Raw genomic sequence first — 16950 nt, 5'->3', positions numbered from 1 at the left:
ATAGCATTGCCTTTGACTGCGTTAACCCGAAAGAATGTCAAATTTATATGGAAAGAAGCATGTGATCGCAGTTTCCAAGATTTAAAGGCAAAATTGACATCAGCACCGGTCCTTGAGATACCAGAAGGACCATGAGATTTTGTGGTATATAGTGATGCTTCGAAACAAGGTTTAGGATCAGTTTTAATGCAACACGGGAATGTGATTTCTTATGCCTCAAGACAGTTGAAGGAATATGAAAAAAATTATCCCACGCATGATTTAGAACTGGCACCAGTGGTATTCGCATTGAAAATATGGCGCCATTCTCTGTATGGTGAACGGTGTGAAATTTACATGGACCACAAGAGTCTGAAATATTTATTCACGCAAAAGAATTGAATATGAGACAACGACGTTGGTTGGAATTGGTGAAGGATTACGATTGTGTTATTAATTATCATAAAGACAAAGCCAATGTTGTTGCAGATGCGTTAAGTCGAAAGTCCAGTTCTATTGCTGCAATGCAAGAAGAAGAACAAATTTTATGGGATTTGCAGAACTTGAAGCTTGATGTTTTTCCAAAGGGTGCTGCAATTCAGTTATCATCTCTTATGGTTTGACCAACGCTTGCAGACAGAATCAAGGCCGAACAAAATACAGATACTGAATTACAACAACTGAGGCAGCGAGATGAGGATAAAGGACACTCGAACTTTGAATTGAATGGGGAAGGAATATAGACATATCGAGGTAGATTGTGCGTGCTGAAACAAGGAACAATCAGGACCGACATTCTTATTGATGCACATGCTACTCCGTACTCAATACATCCAGGAGGCACCAAAATGTACAAAGATTTGAAACCATTATTTTGGTGGCCAGGTATGAAAAAGGACATTGCTCTTGCACAATGTCTAACTTGTCAACAGATCAAGACTGAACATCAAAGACCAGCAGGACTCCTGAAACCATTGCCTATTCCTGAATGGAAATGGGAGCATATTACAATGGATTTCATCCTTGGTTTGCCAAGAACACAAAGATGATTCAATGCTATATGGGTTATTGTGGATAGACTTACGAAATCAGCTCACTTTCTTCCAGTAAAGACCACATACACGATGAATCAATATCCTGAAGAATACATCAAAGAGATAGTGAGACTTCATGGCATCCCAGTGTCCATTGTATCTGTTAGAGATCCCAAATTTACATCTGCATTTTGGAAGAGTTTACATCATGCCATAGGAACTCGATTAGCATTTAGTACAGCATTCCACCCTCAAACTGATGGACAATCAGAACGAGTGAATCAGATATTAGAAGATATGTTGAGGGCCTGTACTATTGATTTTTCAGGCAGTTGGGACAGTAAACTACCGTTGATTGAGTTTACATATAACAATAGCTATCAGTCAAGCATTGCAATGGCACCATAATATGTCTTATATGGTAGAAAATGTCGATCTCCAGTACACTGGGATGAAATCGGAGAAAGGAAATTATTAGACCCTGAATTGGTACAACAAACAGCCGAATTGGTAATAAAGATCAGAGAAAGAATGCACACTGCACAAAGCCGACAGAAAAGTTATGCTGATTTGCGACGTCGTCGATTGGAATTTCAGGTTGGTGACCATGTATTTGTAAAGATATCACCATTGAATGGCATTTTGCGTTTTGGTAAGAAGGGAAAATTGAGTCCAAGATATATCGGTCCATTTGAAATCTTGGAAAGAATATGAGACAGGGCCTACCGAGTTGCTTTACCACCGAACTTATCAAATGTTCATAACGTTTTTCATGTTTCCTTGCTACGAAAGTATTTGGCCAATCCTTCTCACGTTATTCATTATGAACCATTGGAGCTTGCATCAAATCTCTCGTATTAAGAACTACCGGTCCAAATCCTCGATAGGAAATCAAAAGTGTTACGAGGCAAGGAAATACCCTTGGTGAAATTATTATGGCGCAATCATTTAATTGAAGAAGCAACTTGGGAGCGAGAAAACGAGATCCAACAGATATATCCTGAACTATATGGTACGTCAAATTTCGAGGACGAAATTCTTTGAAGGAGGGTAGAATTGTAATGTCCGGTTACTCGTACAAATGATAATAATGCGTTTATGTGGCTTATTATTTAGTTATTTAGCTCATTAGATTTCACGTGATGATTGAAGTATCAATATTGAGATTGAACATGATTTTTATATTGTCTATGGTATATCGAGAATGAATATGTATTAAAATAGTGATAGTAAGAGGTGTAGGTAGAAGTAATGTAATTAAAGTTGGTATCGGACTGCAGGAAATGAGATGAAAATATGGTAGTTTCTACGAGTTTTAGCATAATCATTTGAATATTGATTCAAATTGTGTGATGCCATAACCATTAGAAAACTAAGATATAATGCTACAACTCACGTTTTGGGTTTTGTCCAAATCATTGTGGAAGACAAGCCAAAATTGCCCCGAAGTGTGTCGTGTATACCATCATTCCATCACTGACACATGTTAGGAGAATGGGCATAACTTTTTACTCAGACCTCCAAATGACCTGCAACCAATTGGCGATTCAAGCCAAGACATAGGGCTACAACTTTCTTGTTTACCACTTTTTCAGATTATGAACGGAAGAGACGTTTTCAGAGCGATCTTTGATGCAGTAGCGCGCAGAAGCAGAACTGGTGGCGCTTGAGCGGTAGAAAATGACCGCCCGAGCGCCGGTGCTTTACAAGCTCACCAATTTTATAGAACATTCCGCGCTCGGGCGGTAGGAAATGACCGCCTGAGCGCCGCCTTATATATATGGATAAGTTTCGACTTTCTAAGCCATTGTATTAGTTTCCTTCACTTCCTTACAGCATAAGCTCGAGAGAAACAAGAAACCTTCCTCCCAAAAAGCCATTTTCTTCTTCTCCTTCATCATTTTTAGGTTATAAGTTTATTCTCCATCACAAGAACATCATATAGGTGTAAGTTTTCTTCTCTTTTAGTTGTTCCACATGTAGAGGAGTGATTTTCACCTAGTATATACATAGTGATGGGTTTATTGATGTATTTGACAGTATAGGAGCGAGAAACACCGTCTCAAACCAGTGCTCTTAAGCTTGGATGGTAAGTTGGCATGTTCTTGAAGTAATACATGAGTAATATTATGATTTCAAATTCTTCCCATTGATTATTGCTATATGTACATTGTTAGTATCTTATTGATGAAAACATGGCACCATATTCCATTTTTATGTATTAAATATGTAAGAAACTCATGAATTTTGATGATGGGTGCTATGTTATGAACATAAACATGAACATGAAAAGAAAGATGATTTTACATGATATAGAGCTTGTTGACATCATGGGTGGTTTTAAGTCCACCAAAGCTATTGGTCAATATATGTTCATGGGGCGTGGGGTTGCCAAAGGTTGCTCCCTGACGTCCAACACAGTAGTAGCTATATAATAAAGCAAGCATAGTAGTACATGTCAACTAATGAGGCTCAAATACAAAAATGAACACAAATATATGGTATGATATGACATGGTTTAAAGTTTCGTTGTTGTCACGACTTGATATGTATGTTCCTTCGTCACATATTGATACGTACAAGTGCCAACTTATTGTGTTTTATAAACTCACGTATCTCATGTATTACAGGATCAGGTAGTGAAGATGGATAGGATGCTGGTTCGCTAATGGATGCTTGTGACGTGCCTCACCTCGACAAGAACCGGGACTTCTTATTCATGTATAGCTTCCACATATGTATTGTAGTAAATTTTATGTCAGGGTTTGAAACAAGTTCCATGTTATATATAAATAGTACTGCTTGAGTTTTTGGGTGTATACAAAATATAGGGACATCATGCCAAAATTTTTATAAACCGTCAAAGTGATGCCTCTTGTTTGATTTGCTTCATACTATAGTTATATCATTCAAACCTTACTTTGATTATAGTAATTATGCTAAGTATAGAGTAAGGATGTGACAGAGCGGCTTCTAGCTATTGTAGGGACGTGCTCATGGGTCCTAAAAGGGTCTAGTCATGGTCCTATATGGATGGTACTGTACCTGGTGCGAGGAGTAGGGCTGGCGATGCTAGGCTTGATCGCGCGAGTTCATGTAGGCGCGGGTTGATGGGCGAGACACAGATGTTCCTGATGGTCTTCCTCACTTGGTGAGTACACAGGGTTATCATCTATGAAAACCACCACAAACTTATTAAGATATGGCTTGAATACTCGGTTCATAAGGTCCATGAATGCTGCAGGAGCATTTTTTAGACCAAAAAGCATATCGTGAATTTGTAGTGCTCATATCTTGTCCTAAATTTGTTTTAGGGATATCCTCTGCTTTGAATTTCAGCTGATGGTAACCTTACTTCAAGATCCTCGACCTAAAACACATAACAATAAGGCGAATAATACCTCAATTCCATCGAAAGAATCAATAAGAATTCGATCATCTCAACATGATTTAATACAAAAAAAAAAAAACAAGAATCACGAAAACTACATTCTATTATAGTTCAAGATTTGGCGCTTCATAGCATAAAATTCAGATCTCCCTCAATATTGACTCAAATCAATATCCGCTAATTGCAAATGAAATAAAACTCAAATATCTAAGTTTATCTAGAAGAAACCATTCTCAGAATCTTAGAAACGTATCCCAGAATTAACAAGAACACGATGCTACTAAGAAAATCACTGACAGAATCTCGCATACTGAGCAGGTTTTGAAAAACGAGAATAACTTTCTCAATTATTACTGGAATTTAATGATTCAATTCTCATTTTGAAGACAACACATAGATCTACAACTTTCATTTTAACTATAAGTCAAAAATCCAAATGTAAAAAGGTCATATCCTAAATTATAGAAGGTATTCTACACACCATAGTTACAGAATTCGATTTTGACACATTATGGTAGAAAAATCATATCAAATCCGATTTTAGCTCATCAAATAGGTCAAGAAATCGTGCAAAAACAGAGCACAAGAACAACAGCTTCATTCTAACCGAATCCTTACTCAAAATGACTGATTTATAGCTTGAATTGAAGCATAGATGTTAGGAAGATAACACTTCAAGACTTTTGGGTTTCGACTTCAGACGGAAGAGATACGATAATCTATCGTGGCTGCTACAATGGTGATGGGAAAAAGGTTGGGAAAAGCTTCTTTCTTTCTTTTTCCTGCTTCTCCCTTCTTTTACCTCTTCTATCTCCTCTTAATGATTGGTGTGTGTAATGTATGTATATGCATTCATTTTAATAATATTTGGTTACTAAAAATAACAACTCAAGCTCATTTATCCGGTTTGTATTTATTTTGCTATCACGTGTTATTTAAACTCTATATGTATTTTAATATCGTCTATAATTCTCCGTTATTCTATATTTATAAAACAATTTCTAAAATTATTTGGCATAAATAATTATTTTAATTTACAACTCAATAATTATCCTAATTATGCCAAATTACCGGATAATATAAATTCTAGGGTCTGACACTTCCAGATCCTTCAAAATGTCTTTGAAGGATTTCATATGCATCAATTGCAAAAACACGGTTGGTGATAAAGCTGAACATGTTTATATCAACTGATGTGAATAATACATTCAATGCCTTTGAATTGTAGTTTGAAATTTGGACTTCATCAATTGTCCGATCACTTCCTGGTTTAATAAGACTATGGAGTCCAAGGTTGACAACTCGTTACCATGATTTTTCATCTATCAACTTGACATAAAATCTTATTTTGACTTTCCAAATAGTGTAGTTGGATCTATCCAAGATAGATGGTCATAGTTCATAATTGGTAAGTGACACGTATATTGAATTTTACATGTTAAACAAAAATAATCAGAATTTCACTTAGTAACTTGAAGAGTTGGCTCTGATATCAAGTGAAAGTATTTTGTTTAACATAAAAATAAGGATTGTGTGTATAAGATAATTGTTGTATCAGATATTGTAACACCTTGTGATAACATACAGTGAAATAATATAACACAAAAATAATTAAAATAAAAAATAAATATTTATACGCAAGTGAACACACTTGTGTAATGTCTCAGAGCAAAATAAACACAAGAAAAGAAATCGAATTGAGAAAACCAATAATAGTGAAAGAACAAAAAACTATATTCCTTAACAAGCCAAGAAAGTAAATTGCACTCTAAAATCTCAATAACAAAAATAACCAAAACAAAAGAACGCAAATCTGTGTAGCCAAAATTTAGAACGACAAAACAATTTTTTAATCAACATTTTGTATGTGTGTTATCTTCAAATGTCTCAAATACATCACACGACGACAAAGTAAAACAACGATGATTCATCTTTGCGAGTTCTTCAAAAATTCTCTTGTATCTCACTCATCTTGGTTCTCTAGCACTTTCGACAATTATGCAGCAGTTAATCTTCAATATATATAGACAGACCTATGATTATCTTGATAAGTTAGAATATATTTCTACCAAATACGAAAAGTAGTGTTTCAATAGAAAACAAATTCTTCAAATTAATAAAGATCAAATCTATAGTTTAAGAAACTCAATTTTCTAGAAAAATAAAATTCATAAATAAAATCTTATCAAAAAAAAAAAAGAATTTAGGAGATAAATTTATGTCTTGCCATGCAACACGTTTCCTTTCAAATATAATATATATAAAAATATAATTAAGAAATTCTGGACGTCAAATGCATGCATCAACACTTTGAATCGTCTTCCAAGTCGAATATTTGTTAGGCAAATTAATTAAGTCCATCCAAATGCAGCATTAATCAATATTTGTGACGCAATGGGATGAGAATTTAAACCTAACATAAATAACTAAATATCTCGGTGAGGGAAGATGCGTGTTTCCCAAATATGGGCTTCAAATATTTGGGCTCTGAAGTCAACCCACTATAGAATTGCTTTGTGTCGTTAGGGCTCCAAGCCCAAAATTAACCCAATGGCGGGAATCCGCACTCATTTTTAGCCCATCAATATAAATAAGTTCGTTGGCTACGCAAATTTCCTTCTATGCTCTTCATTTTGTTCTCCCAAGTAGTTTCTTTATCGAATTAAAATTTCTCAAACCCTCGAATGGCGAAATCCTCTCGAGCTAAGTACTCCTCGGATGAATCTGTGTCCAATTCTTCGGAGGAAGAAGATGTTGCCATGGATCAGGTCAACGACGAGGAAGACGAGGAGGAGCTCGAGGTCGTCGCTCGTACCGCCGATGATTTTGACGAGGAGGAGGAGGACAACTCTAACGCTGCTGCTGCTGCTGCTGAAGAAGAAGAATACGACGAAGAAGAGGTGCGAAAGTTGCGCCTTTTGCGTTAGCTATGTGAAGCGTGTGGTGCTTTACATGTGACACTGAGGTCTACCCGAGATATGGGTGTTTGAATTAAGAATTTGTGTGAAACGTAGTTTGCCTCTGTCGATTTTGTCTTTCCGTGGTATTTTTTAAGTGTGCGGGTTCAGGTGCTTAAAATGCAATTTGTGTTTCTAAAGCGCTACCAAGATACGTGCTTTACACCCAAAGCCTGCACATATCGTTAAAGGTTGTGCCTTGCATGTCTCTAGGTGTCAAGGCTTAGCCAAGGCACACACCTCGTGAACTTTTGATAACTATGGTTTAATGTATCCGATTAGTTATGTTTGGGTCTGGGAATTTATCCCTTTCAGTATTTGATTACTTGAAAACAAATAATGTGAAGGTTTTTTTTCCTCCTGCTGGAATTTGGGCTTGTTAAATAGCCTTGAGATTGTGAAGATATCTTTGCTATTTATTTTATTAGCTTGTTTATGGCTTCTGTTGTTGTACAGGATGAAGATGTTGCAAATGAAATGTCCAAACGTGAAAAACTCCGGCTCAATGAAATGCAACGGTTGAAGAAGCAGAAGATAAGAGATATGCTGGAGGCCCAGAATGCTGCTATCGATGCTGACATGGTTTACTTTGTGAAAATAGTTGTTAAGTAACATATTCTCAATATTGTTTTATCAGCTGAGATTTTTTAACTGGTCTGTTTTGAGCAGAACAACAAAGGAAAGGGTCGTTTGAAATATCTATTACAGCAGACGGAGTTGTTTGCTCATTTTGCTAAGGGTGATCAGGCCTCCTCTCAGAAGAAGGCAAAAGGAAGGTGAGTGCCCTGCTGATACTTATTCAGAGCATTTTTGAGTGTGCCAGTGCAATATAATATCTATAACATGATCTACACAGATATATAAAGTGGAAAAAATTGTAGTGAGCAATACATTATCAGAGAATGAACAGAATTCTTTTGTTCATGTTAGCTCTCTTTGAATCGGAAAATCTACATAACTCCTGGATTTACTCTGAATTCATTAATACCATGTATCTAATCATAAATCATTAGTTGACTCCAACACTTCTCTTAGTCCAGAAGTTTAGGACTTCTAACATGCTCATTAGACAAACTTTCCCATCGTAAGTGTTGTGTAAACATATTCCCAACTTGGTCAATAGCACCGCAAGAAGTCGCCTTGGTGCTGCCATTAGCTACCAGTTTCTCCCTCTAAAGGGATGACAATTCTAAGTTGGAGAGCCACAAGACGTCAAATTTGTTATATTTGCATGACATGCATAATGTATGGAATGATGATATATCAACTAATTGCTAGAATTTTGCATTCAAAAGATCCCAACACTTTATGAAGATTGTTTTATAACACTACCAATAAACATTGCATGATTTTGAGGTTCCATGTGAGATTTAGATTTGACATTCTGCATTTGATGTGTACTTATTTTATTAACACATAAGTGGGGATGTTCAATTATGATCTATCATGACAGTGGACCCCGATAAAAAATTTAAAGTCGAGGACTGGGAACAAGCCATAATGTGGCTGCATTCTTTGATTGTTTTTGCAGAGGGCGCCATGCATCAAAGATAACTGAAGAGGAAGAAGATGAAGAGTGTCTCAAAGAGGAGGAAGAAGGTCTTTCTGGCAGTGGAAACACAAGGCTTGTGGCACAGCCATCTTGTAAGACTGTTGTGCTTCATGGGGTGGTAATCCTCTAATTTGATGAGTTAGTGTACATAGCATTGGCGCTTTTGTCTTGCAGGTATTCAAGGAAAGATGAGGGATTACCAATTGGCTGGCTTAAATTGGTTGATAAGATTGTATGAGAATGGCATTAATGGCATACTTGCTGATGAAATGGTAGGGACATGAGTAAATATGTGCTCTCGCTATTTGCAGTAATCTCTTTAATTTAATTGATGATTTCTTTTTTCTCGGAAATTTAGGGGCTCGGTAAAACATTACAAACCATCTCTATTTTGGGATACTTGCATGAGTTTAGAGGGATTACAGGCCCTCATATGGTTGTTGCTCCTAAATCTACACTTGGCAATTGGATGAATGAAATCAAACGGTTTTGTCCCATTTTGCGTGCTGTGAAATTTCTTGGAAATCCTGATGAAAGAGTATGCTTTCAGTACAAATGAGATATTCATCTGTCTTGTAGATTTTTTACATCATTTTATCTTTCTAATTCTCAATTTCCAGAGATATATACGAGAGGATTTACTAGTTGCTGGCAAGTTTGATGTTTGTGTTACAAGTTTTGAGATGGCCATTAGAGAGAAGTCTGCCTTGCGCCGATTTAGTTGGCGTTATATCATTATAGATGAAGCTCATCGAATCAAGAACGAGAATTCTCTTCTCTCAAAAACGATGAGGCTTTATAATACCAACTATCGGCTTTTAATCACAGGAACGCCACTTCAGGTACTTTTTATTTAGTTCTAGTGCTTTAAGTCCCTTGGTAATTTTTTTTGCCTTGTGTTTATAATCCAGATATATTTCACAGAAGTATGTGTGTGTTAAATTTTATAAAAATTAAGTGAATTATCAAATATTCTTTTCTCAGTTTTTATGTGGCATAGCTCCTACAACCAATTTTGTTGAGTATCTAACATGATTTATGTTGCAGAATAACCTTCACGAACTCTGGTCGCTCCTTAACTTTTTACTTCCTGAGATATTTAGCTCTTCTGAAACATTTGATGAATGGTTCCAAATTTCGGGTGATAACGATCAGCAAGAAGTTGTCCAGCAACTTCACAAGGTATACCCTCAGTTTGTTATTTCATAAATTTCATTTTGTAGGAAACTTAGTACTCAGGTTTGATGAAACGTGAATCTTTAATTTGTGTTAACAGTTTCTTATAAGATAGGATGATGATTAAAACCTGAAAACATACTCTTTTTTGCTTTTAATTTTTTGTTTTGTTTTGTAATACAAGGTTCTTCGGCCATTCCTCCTTAGAAGATTAAAGTCTGATGTCGAGAAAGGTTTACCTCCCAAAAAGGAGACAATACTCAAAGTTGGCATGTCTCAAATGCAAAAACAATACTACAAGGCGTTGCTACAGAAAGATCTTGAGGTTGTAAATGCTGGCGGAGAAAGGAAGCGCCTACTTAATATAGCCATGCAGCTCCGTAAATGTTGCAATCACCCTTATTTATTTCAAGGCGCTGAACCTGGCCCACCTTATACCACTGGAGAACATCTTATAGAAAATGCTGGTGTGTTCCCTTTAACTATCATCGAAGAATATATGTTTTTATCATTATGACTGCCTCTTTTTGTCTTTATATTCATTACATAAGTCATTTTACTATATTCGTTATGACAGTGGACTACTAGTCCGCTGATGTACTCCTATTTACTATATCATTGATAAATTATCGTTTCCTATCAAAAAAAAAATTACATAAATCATTTTACGGAAAATTTTGGCTAGTTCCTTGCAATGTCGCTCGGAAGAGCGTTTCTCCCATTAACAATTGCCATTTTTTTGTCTCTCTTGATTTGTGAATTGTCTTGTTATTGCAGGAAAGATGGTTCTTCTAGATAAACTGCTTCCAAAATTAAAGGAGCGTGATTCCAGGGTTTTGATATTTTCACAGGTGATCATCACCCTTAAAAAAATAGATTTTCTCTCCACACTTTTTAATGTTCTAACAGTGTTTTTTTTTGTTTTATTTTTTATTTTTTATTTTCCAAATTTAGGAATGTATTTAATACAACTTATGATAGCTCTCATTCATTTAAAAAATTATCTATCCCATGAAAAGAGTGTGGTTTATTCGTGATTGATTATGCTGTTGTGGTGTACCAGTATTGGGTGTAAACATTGACAACCATTGCGATAAGGAAGAAATCTATATCTCATGTCTAATATTATTATTAACATGTCATGTGATCGTTCATAAAGGAAAATGTTTGACACTTGTCTATATAATGAAAAGGCACGTGTCATCACATAGTATATGAATTGTCATGTTGCAATGCTATTTGGAATGCCAGATTGACTCAAAACTTGTTAAATGTAAGGGCCTGCAAATTTTGCTCATTCTTTTCTCTCGTGTTTGTAAATATTTCTAGAGCTCGACATACGTGAGCTTCATCAAATACTTTGATTTTTCAAGTGCAGCAAGAAATATTTCGAGGTGGTATAGAAACATGTGTTTGAAATAGAGAACATGTAGTGAGAAAGTTGTCGTAATCAGCAATGTTATATGAAATTGTTATTGGGGGTGTTTTGAAAACCATAAGATATAAAAAGTCATGGGTTAATTGGTGCTCATCTTGCCATATTTTTCGTGTTCTTTATTTTTCCGTGAATTTCCCTCGAATTCATCTATATTGTACCAACAGATGACAAGGCTGCTGGACATTCTTGAGGACTACTTGATATTCCGTGGATACTATTATTGCCGAATTGATGGAAATACTGGTGGAGATGATCGAGATGCTTCCATTGAAGCCTTCAACTCTCCAGGAAGTGAGAAATTTGTCTTTCTACTGTCAACAAGAGCCGGAGGACTTGGTATTAACCTTGCCACTGCTGATGTTGTCATTCTCTATGACAGTGATTGGTGAGACTTTGCTGCTTCCACTATTTGTTTTATGACATTACCTATTATTTTACATTTAAACATTGTGAGCCTTGGCCATGTTGAATGGCAGGAATCCACAAGTTGATTTGCAGGCTCAAGACCGTGCTCATAGAATTGGACAGAAGAAAGAAGTGCAAGTCTTCCGTTTCTGCGCCGAGGTTTCTTTCCTGTACCTACTTGGGTTAAAATGGGTTGTTGAGGTGTTACTCGTAATTCGAGCATAATTTTCTCAAATTATTTTGGCAGTATACCATTGAGGAGAAAGTGATTGAGAGAGCCTACAAAAAGCTTGCACTTGATGCTTTGGTTATCCAACAGGGACGATTAGCCGAGCAAAAGAGTTAGATTCTTTTTACAATATTGGCTTTGCTTTGTAGAAGAGCATGGAACGATTATACAATTGCTAGAAACCGATAATTTTGTGTCCTGTTGCAGCTGTTAATAAGGATGAGTTGCTGCAAATGGTGAGATTTGGTGCTGAAATGGTTTTTAGTTCGAAAGACAGCACAATAACAGATGAAGATATAGATAGAATTATTGCCAAGGGAGAAGAGGCTACTGCTGAACTGGATGCAAAGATGAAAAAATTTACTGAAGATGCTATCAAATTCAAAATGGATGATAGTATGGTCTTTTTTTTAAACCCCCCCCCCTCCCCCCTTTCTGGTTTACTAATCTAGATGTTGTTTTCTTCACGTTTCTGGCATATTTCTGCTGATGAAGCTAATTTATTTATTGGCCTTACTGCAGGTGCTGACTTGTATGCTTTTGATGATGAAAAGGTATATCACTTGCTCATGGCTGAATATTGTGGTTTCATCTGCTTGAGCTCATTTCTTTTCTGGTTCCTCTTTATATGTGTGAAGGATGATAAGTTTGACTTCAAGAAAATCGTGAGTGAAAATTGGATGGAACCACCAAAAAGAGAAAGGAAGCGGAAGTATGTTTCTTCTATTTGCTGAAATTATGCACTCAAGTATTGTATGCTGTCGGTTGACGTGAAATTTCTTTATTTTCTCAGTTACTCTGAATCAGATTACTTCAAGCAGACAATGCGTCAAAGTGGTCCTGCAAGACCAAAAGAGCCACGGATTCCTCGCATGCCTCAGCTGTAAACATCTTGCATTCATTAATTTTGTAGATTTTATCCATTAATTTCTCTATCTCAATCTGTTTTTATCAGTCATGATTTCCAGTTCTTCAACACTCAGCGTCTTAGTGAAATCTATGAGAAAGAAGTTCGTTGTCTGATGGTGGGTTTGTCTTTCTGTTTGATTTCTCTTTTGCATATTTACTTTTGGCATCTGTCTGAATTGGTTTCATGGCTTCAGCAATTACATCAGAGAAATCAGGTAAAAGACACGATAGACGTGGATGAACCTGAAGGTATGTTCTTTTATTTAGATGCCATTTTTCTATCAGTTTTTGTTTGATATTCCCTTGGCATGTTGTCTTCTACTAGATGTGGGAGAGCCGTTGACTGCTGAAGAGCAGGAAGAAAAGGAGCGGCTGCTGGAAGAAGTAAGTTTTCATTATATTTAGTGGGACTTCAAACTTGTATGCATGTAAACCTGGAAACCGTGGATGCAGGGATTTTCAACATGGAGCCGGAGAGACTTCAATACTTTCATCAGGGCTTGTGAGAAGTATGGTCGAAATGATATCGCAAGTATCACTTCCGAAATGGAAGGGAAAACTGAGGAAGAGGTTGAGAGATATGCGGAAGCTTTCAAATGTCGATATAAAGAATTGAATGGTATGCACCAAGTATTGCTCTATTTTAATTTTTAAGCAAATTTTCGATTTTGAGAAACATTCATTTCGAGATCGTTTTTCCCACCAAGAATTAATAATTCTTTCAATTATTTACTTTGTTGATTGTTATGATTTCTTTTTTGAGAATAGAAAATGTTTTTAGCGTGATGATGGCTGATTCATTTTCTTACGAGTTCATGTGGAATGTATGGTTTTTTGTTGACATGACACCTGCAAGGAGGTATTATATGTATGTGAAAGGAGTATGTCAACGTCCCTTGTATATTGTTGTATATTGTTGGCAGGTTCTGTTTGGGGAATTAGAAACGTGCTTTTGTTGTTTAGACTTTCTCAAACTTGAAACATGACCAATTCTTTTGACTTTGGTTCTAGATTATGATAGGATTATTAAGAACATTGAAAGAGGAGAAGCTAGAATTTCAAGGAAAGATGAGATCATGAAGGCTATTGGGAAGAAATTGGACCGTCACAAGAATCCGTGGCTGGAACTGAAGATCCAATATGGCCAGAACAAAGGGAAGCTGTACAATGAAGAATGTGATCGTTTTATGGTGAGGCTTCCAATCATGATATCAGCTTATTTGAAGTACATTGTTGTTTTGATATTTTTTTAATGTCTCTAACTTATGATTCTGGTAAAAATCCTTCCACAGATATGTATGGTTCACAAGCTTGGATATGGGAATTGGGACGAGTTGAAAGCTGCCTTCCGCACTTCTCCATTATTTCGATTTGATTGGTTTGTAAAATCTCGTACCACTCAAGAACTTGCGAGGAGATGTGATACACTCATCCGACTGGTAGAGCGGGAAAATCAAGAATATGATGAGAGGGAGAGACAAGCACGTAAAGAGAAAAAATTAGCCAAGGTATTCACTCTTCAAAAAGGATCTTTACACAGCACCTTTCTAGTGCAGCCTAGAAATATCTGATTTTTGAGCAGATATTTGATGCTATTATGTCATTATTTGACCTGGTGGTGATGTTTTACCTTTACCAACGCTGTTAAATAATTATTAAAAATAAGCAATATGTGATTCCATAGTTGATGGTTAGTGATATTTTCCTTAGCCTATATTGACATATTAAGGTGAAGCCATTTAACTGGGCGTGAGTCGTGGGTGTTAACAACATATGGGTGAGTCTTAAAGCCAATGTGCACTTTTAGCTCGTCTCAGTTGAAAGAATTGTGTATTTTAAATGAAATCTGATGTGAGTCATTTGTATTTACTTGATTTCTGAAGAATATCTATTTTATAGTTGTTCAGTTGCCTGTAAATTTTATTTTATGTATTAAATGACTTTTTTCATAATCTAAATTTTAGAATATTGTTAAGTATCACTTCAATAGCACTTTCATCTCGACCTGCGCCTAGAGCCTATTCTCTAGGATACATGCGTCTTTGTATGGCATACATCTCTGTAACTATGATTCTTTTGTTTCTGGCAGAACACAACTCCCTCTAAGCGTTCCGCTGCTAGACAGGCTACCGAGAGTCCTCCTTCCACTCAAAAGAAACGGAAGCAATTGTCAATGGACGATCATGTCAACTCGGTATTCTTTCACATCTATTTCGCTTCGGTTTCCTCCACTTTATAATTTGATGTGGGGCTAAATTATAGCTGGTTCATATTTTGGCAGGGAAAGAAAAGAAAATGACGTCAGATTGCATTTTTTGGTGCATCATTTGGGAGTCTCTTGCCTCCATCAAAATGGGAATGCAACTTGCTCCAATTTTACGTGCCAGTTTTGGCTTCATTCCTGCATTAGTTATACATGAGAGATCAGGAAAAGATGTATGAATTTAGTTTATTAATGGTTAAGCAATCAGCATAATGTTTAGTATTACCGGTAATAGATAGCATCCTGGTGGTGGTGGCAATGCTTGAGCACATGCAATATTATTTATTTTTGTACGAGTACATCGTGAGTAATGAGTTCGAGTATTCCTATTTACTAAGAAATTATGTTGGAGAAATCTTGATTTTGTTCCATTTAGTCGTTAGCGTTCTAAAAATAGTCCGTTTTGTATAGTTTTTTGCCCATTTAGTTTTATTTTTTATTTTACTTATTTTATTATTTATTTATTTTTTTAGTCCATTGTACTTTCGAAAAATGAATTAATTTTTTTTTAATGTTTTTAACTTGAATGTTGCCTGGTTGTATTTATCGGGTTTTAAATATTGTTCTTATCGGGTTTTAAAGATGGTTCTTCACAGCTTATTGCTAAATCACAACCTATAGTTAATGTATAGATTCTGTAAAGAGTGGGTTTTATGTAAGATCGTATCACTGAATCTTATTTATGAGACGGATTAACTCTACGGATATTCACAATAGAAAGTAATACTCTTAGTATTGAAAGTAATATTTTTCATTGGATGAATCAAATAATAGATTCGTCTCACAAATACGACCTGTGATATCGTCTCACATAAGTTTTTGTCTTCTTTAAATAACAATTAGCACAATCTTGTTTCGTATTCTACATTAAGACGCATATTTATAAATTTTATTTTTAAATAAATAATTTGAGAGACAAAATCTTGGTGATTTTATTCATACATTTTAAATATTATTACATTAGTAACTTCCTTCAACGTGTTTAGCTACAATTCTGAAGATACAATCTTGTAACCTCCGAAAACCAGTTAAATTGTATGCATGAAAATTATTTAAATTATTTATTTATTTTATTCAATTAATTTTAAATGCTTAAATGATATATTTTATATGATTAAATGTTTAAATTGCATGATTTGGTATGATTTCATGAAATTAAGGATTTTGTCCGGATATTCGATACTAGACCGAGGAAAGGAGACTGGGATGATCCAGATGAAAATATTTAGAACTAAAATTTTCTGAAAATACTAGAGTCCATAATATTTCACGAGTTGAGCCTTATTTTATCCGAGAAGCCAATTTTAGTACAACGAAAGACTTTTAAGACCTGGAAATTTTTATTTTTAAAAGTTTCTTTAATAAAATTTTATTTTATAATTAAATGGTAAATTAGGAGCCTAATAATTCTTAAACCAAAAACCTTAAAACCCTAACCTTTAAAACCAAATTTTCGAAAATTTACAAAACAAAAATCTAGGATTCTAAGACTCCTAGTGGTGCCGAAATACATACACCACACACACACTTAAATTTTCGAGAATTTCAAGCAAAAATCAAAGGCTATTCGCGTCCTGTTTGCTCCTCTTTGCAATCCATGCCAACGATTGAATATTC

General features: G+C 35.5%; 1 protein-coding gene across 1 annotated transcript; it reads left to right on the top strand.

The window, feature by feature from the left end:
- The first annotated feature begins 7021 nt into the window (after positions 1-7021).
- LOC140833871 (ISWI chromatin-remodeling complex ATPase CHR11-like) lies at positions 7022-15715 on the top strand. The gene is made up of 25 exons (XM_073198350.1): positions 7022-7304; positions 7818-7943; positions 8031-8137; positions 8893-9005; positions 9088-9185; positions 9272-9451; positions 9534-9755; positions 9961-10095; positions 10274-10556; positions 10867-10940; positions 11692-11912; positions 12004-12091; positions 12180-12273; positions 12369-12557; positions 12684-12715; positions 12800-12873; positions 12955-13044; positions 13117-13186; positions 13265-13319; positions 13396-13454; positions 13524-13689; positions 14082-14260; positions 14363-14578; positions 15160-15264; positions 15352-15715. Exons 1-25 carry the CDS (start codon positions 7089-7091, stop codon positions 15367-15369), a joined length of 3210 nt encoding a protein of 1069 aa, XP_073054451.1. The 5' UTR covers positions 7022-7088; the 3' UTR covers positions 15370-15715.
- The last annotated feature ends 1235 nt before the right edge of the window (positions 15716-16950 follow it).

This window comes from Primulina eburnea, chromosome 6, assembly GCF_022965805.1.
Source record: "Primulina eburnea isolate SZY01 chromosome 6, ASM2296580v1, whole genome shotgun sequence".
Lineage (NCBI taxonomy): Eukaryota > Viridiplantae > Streptophyta > Magnoliopsida > Lamiales > Gesneriaceae > Primulina > Primulina eburnea.
Note: the sequence above shows the minus strand (reverse complement) of the source record. Positions and strands in the feature narration are given on the sequence as shown.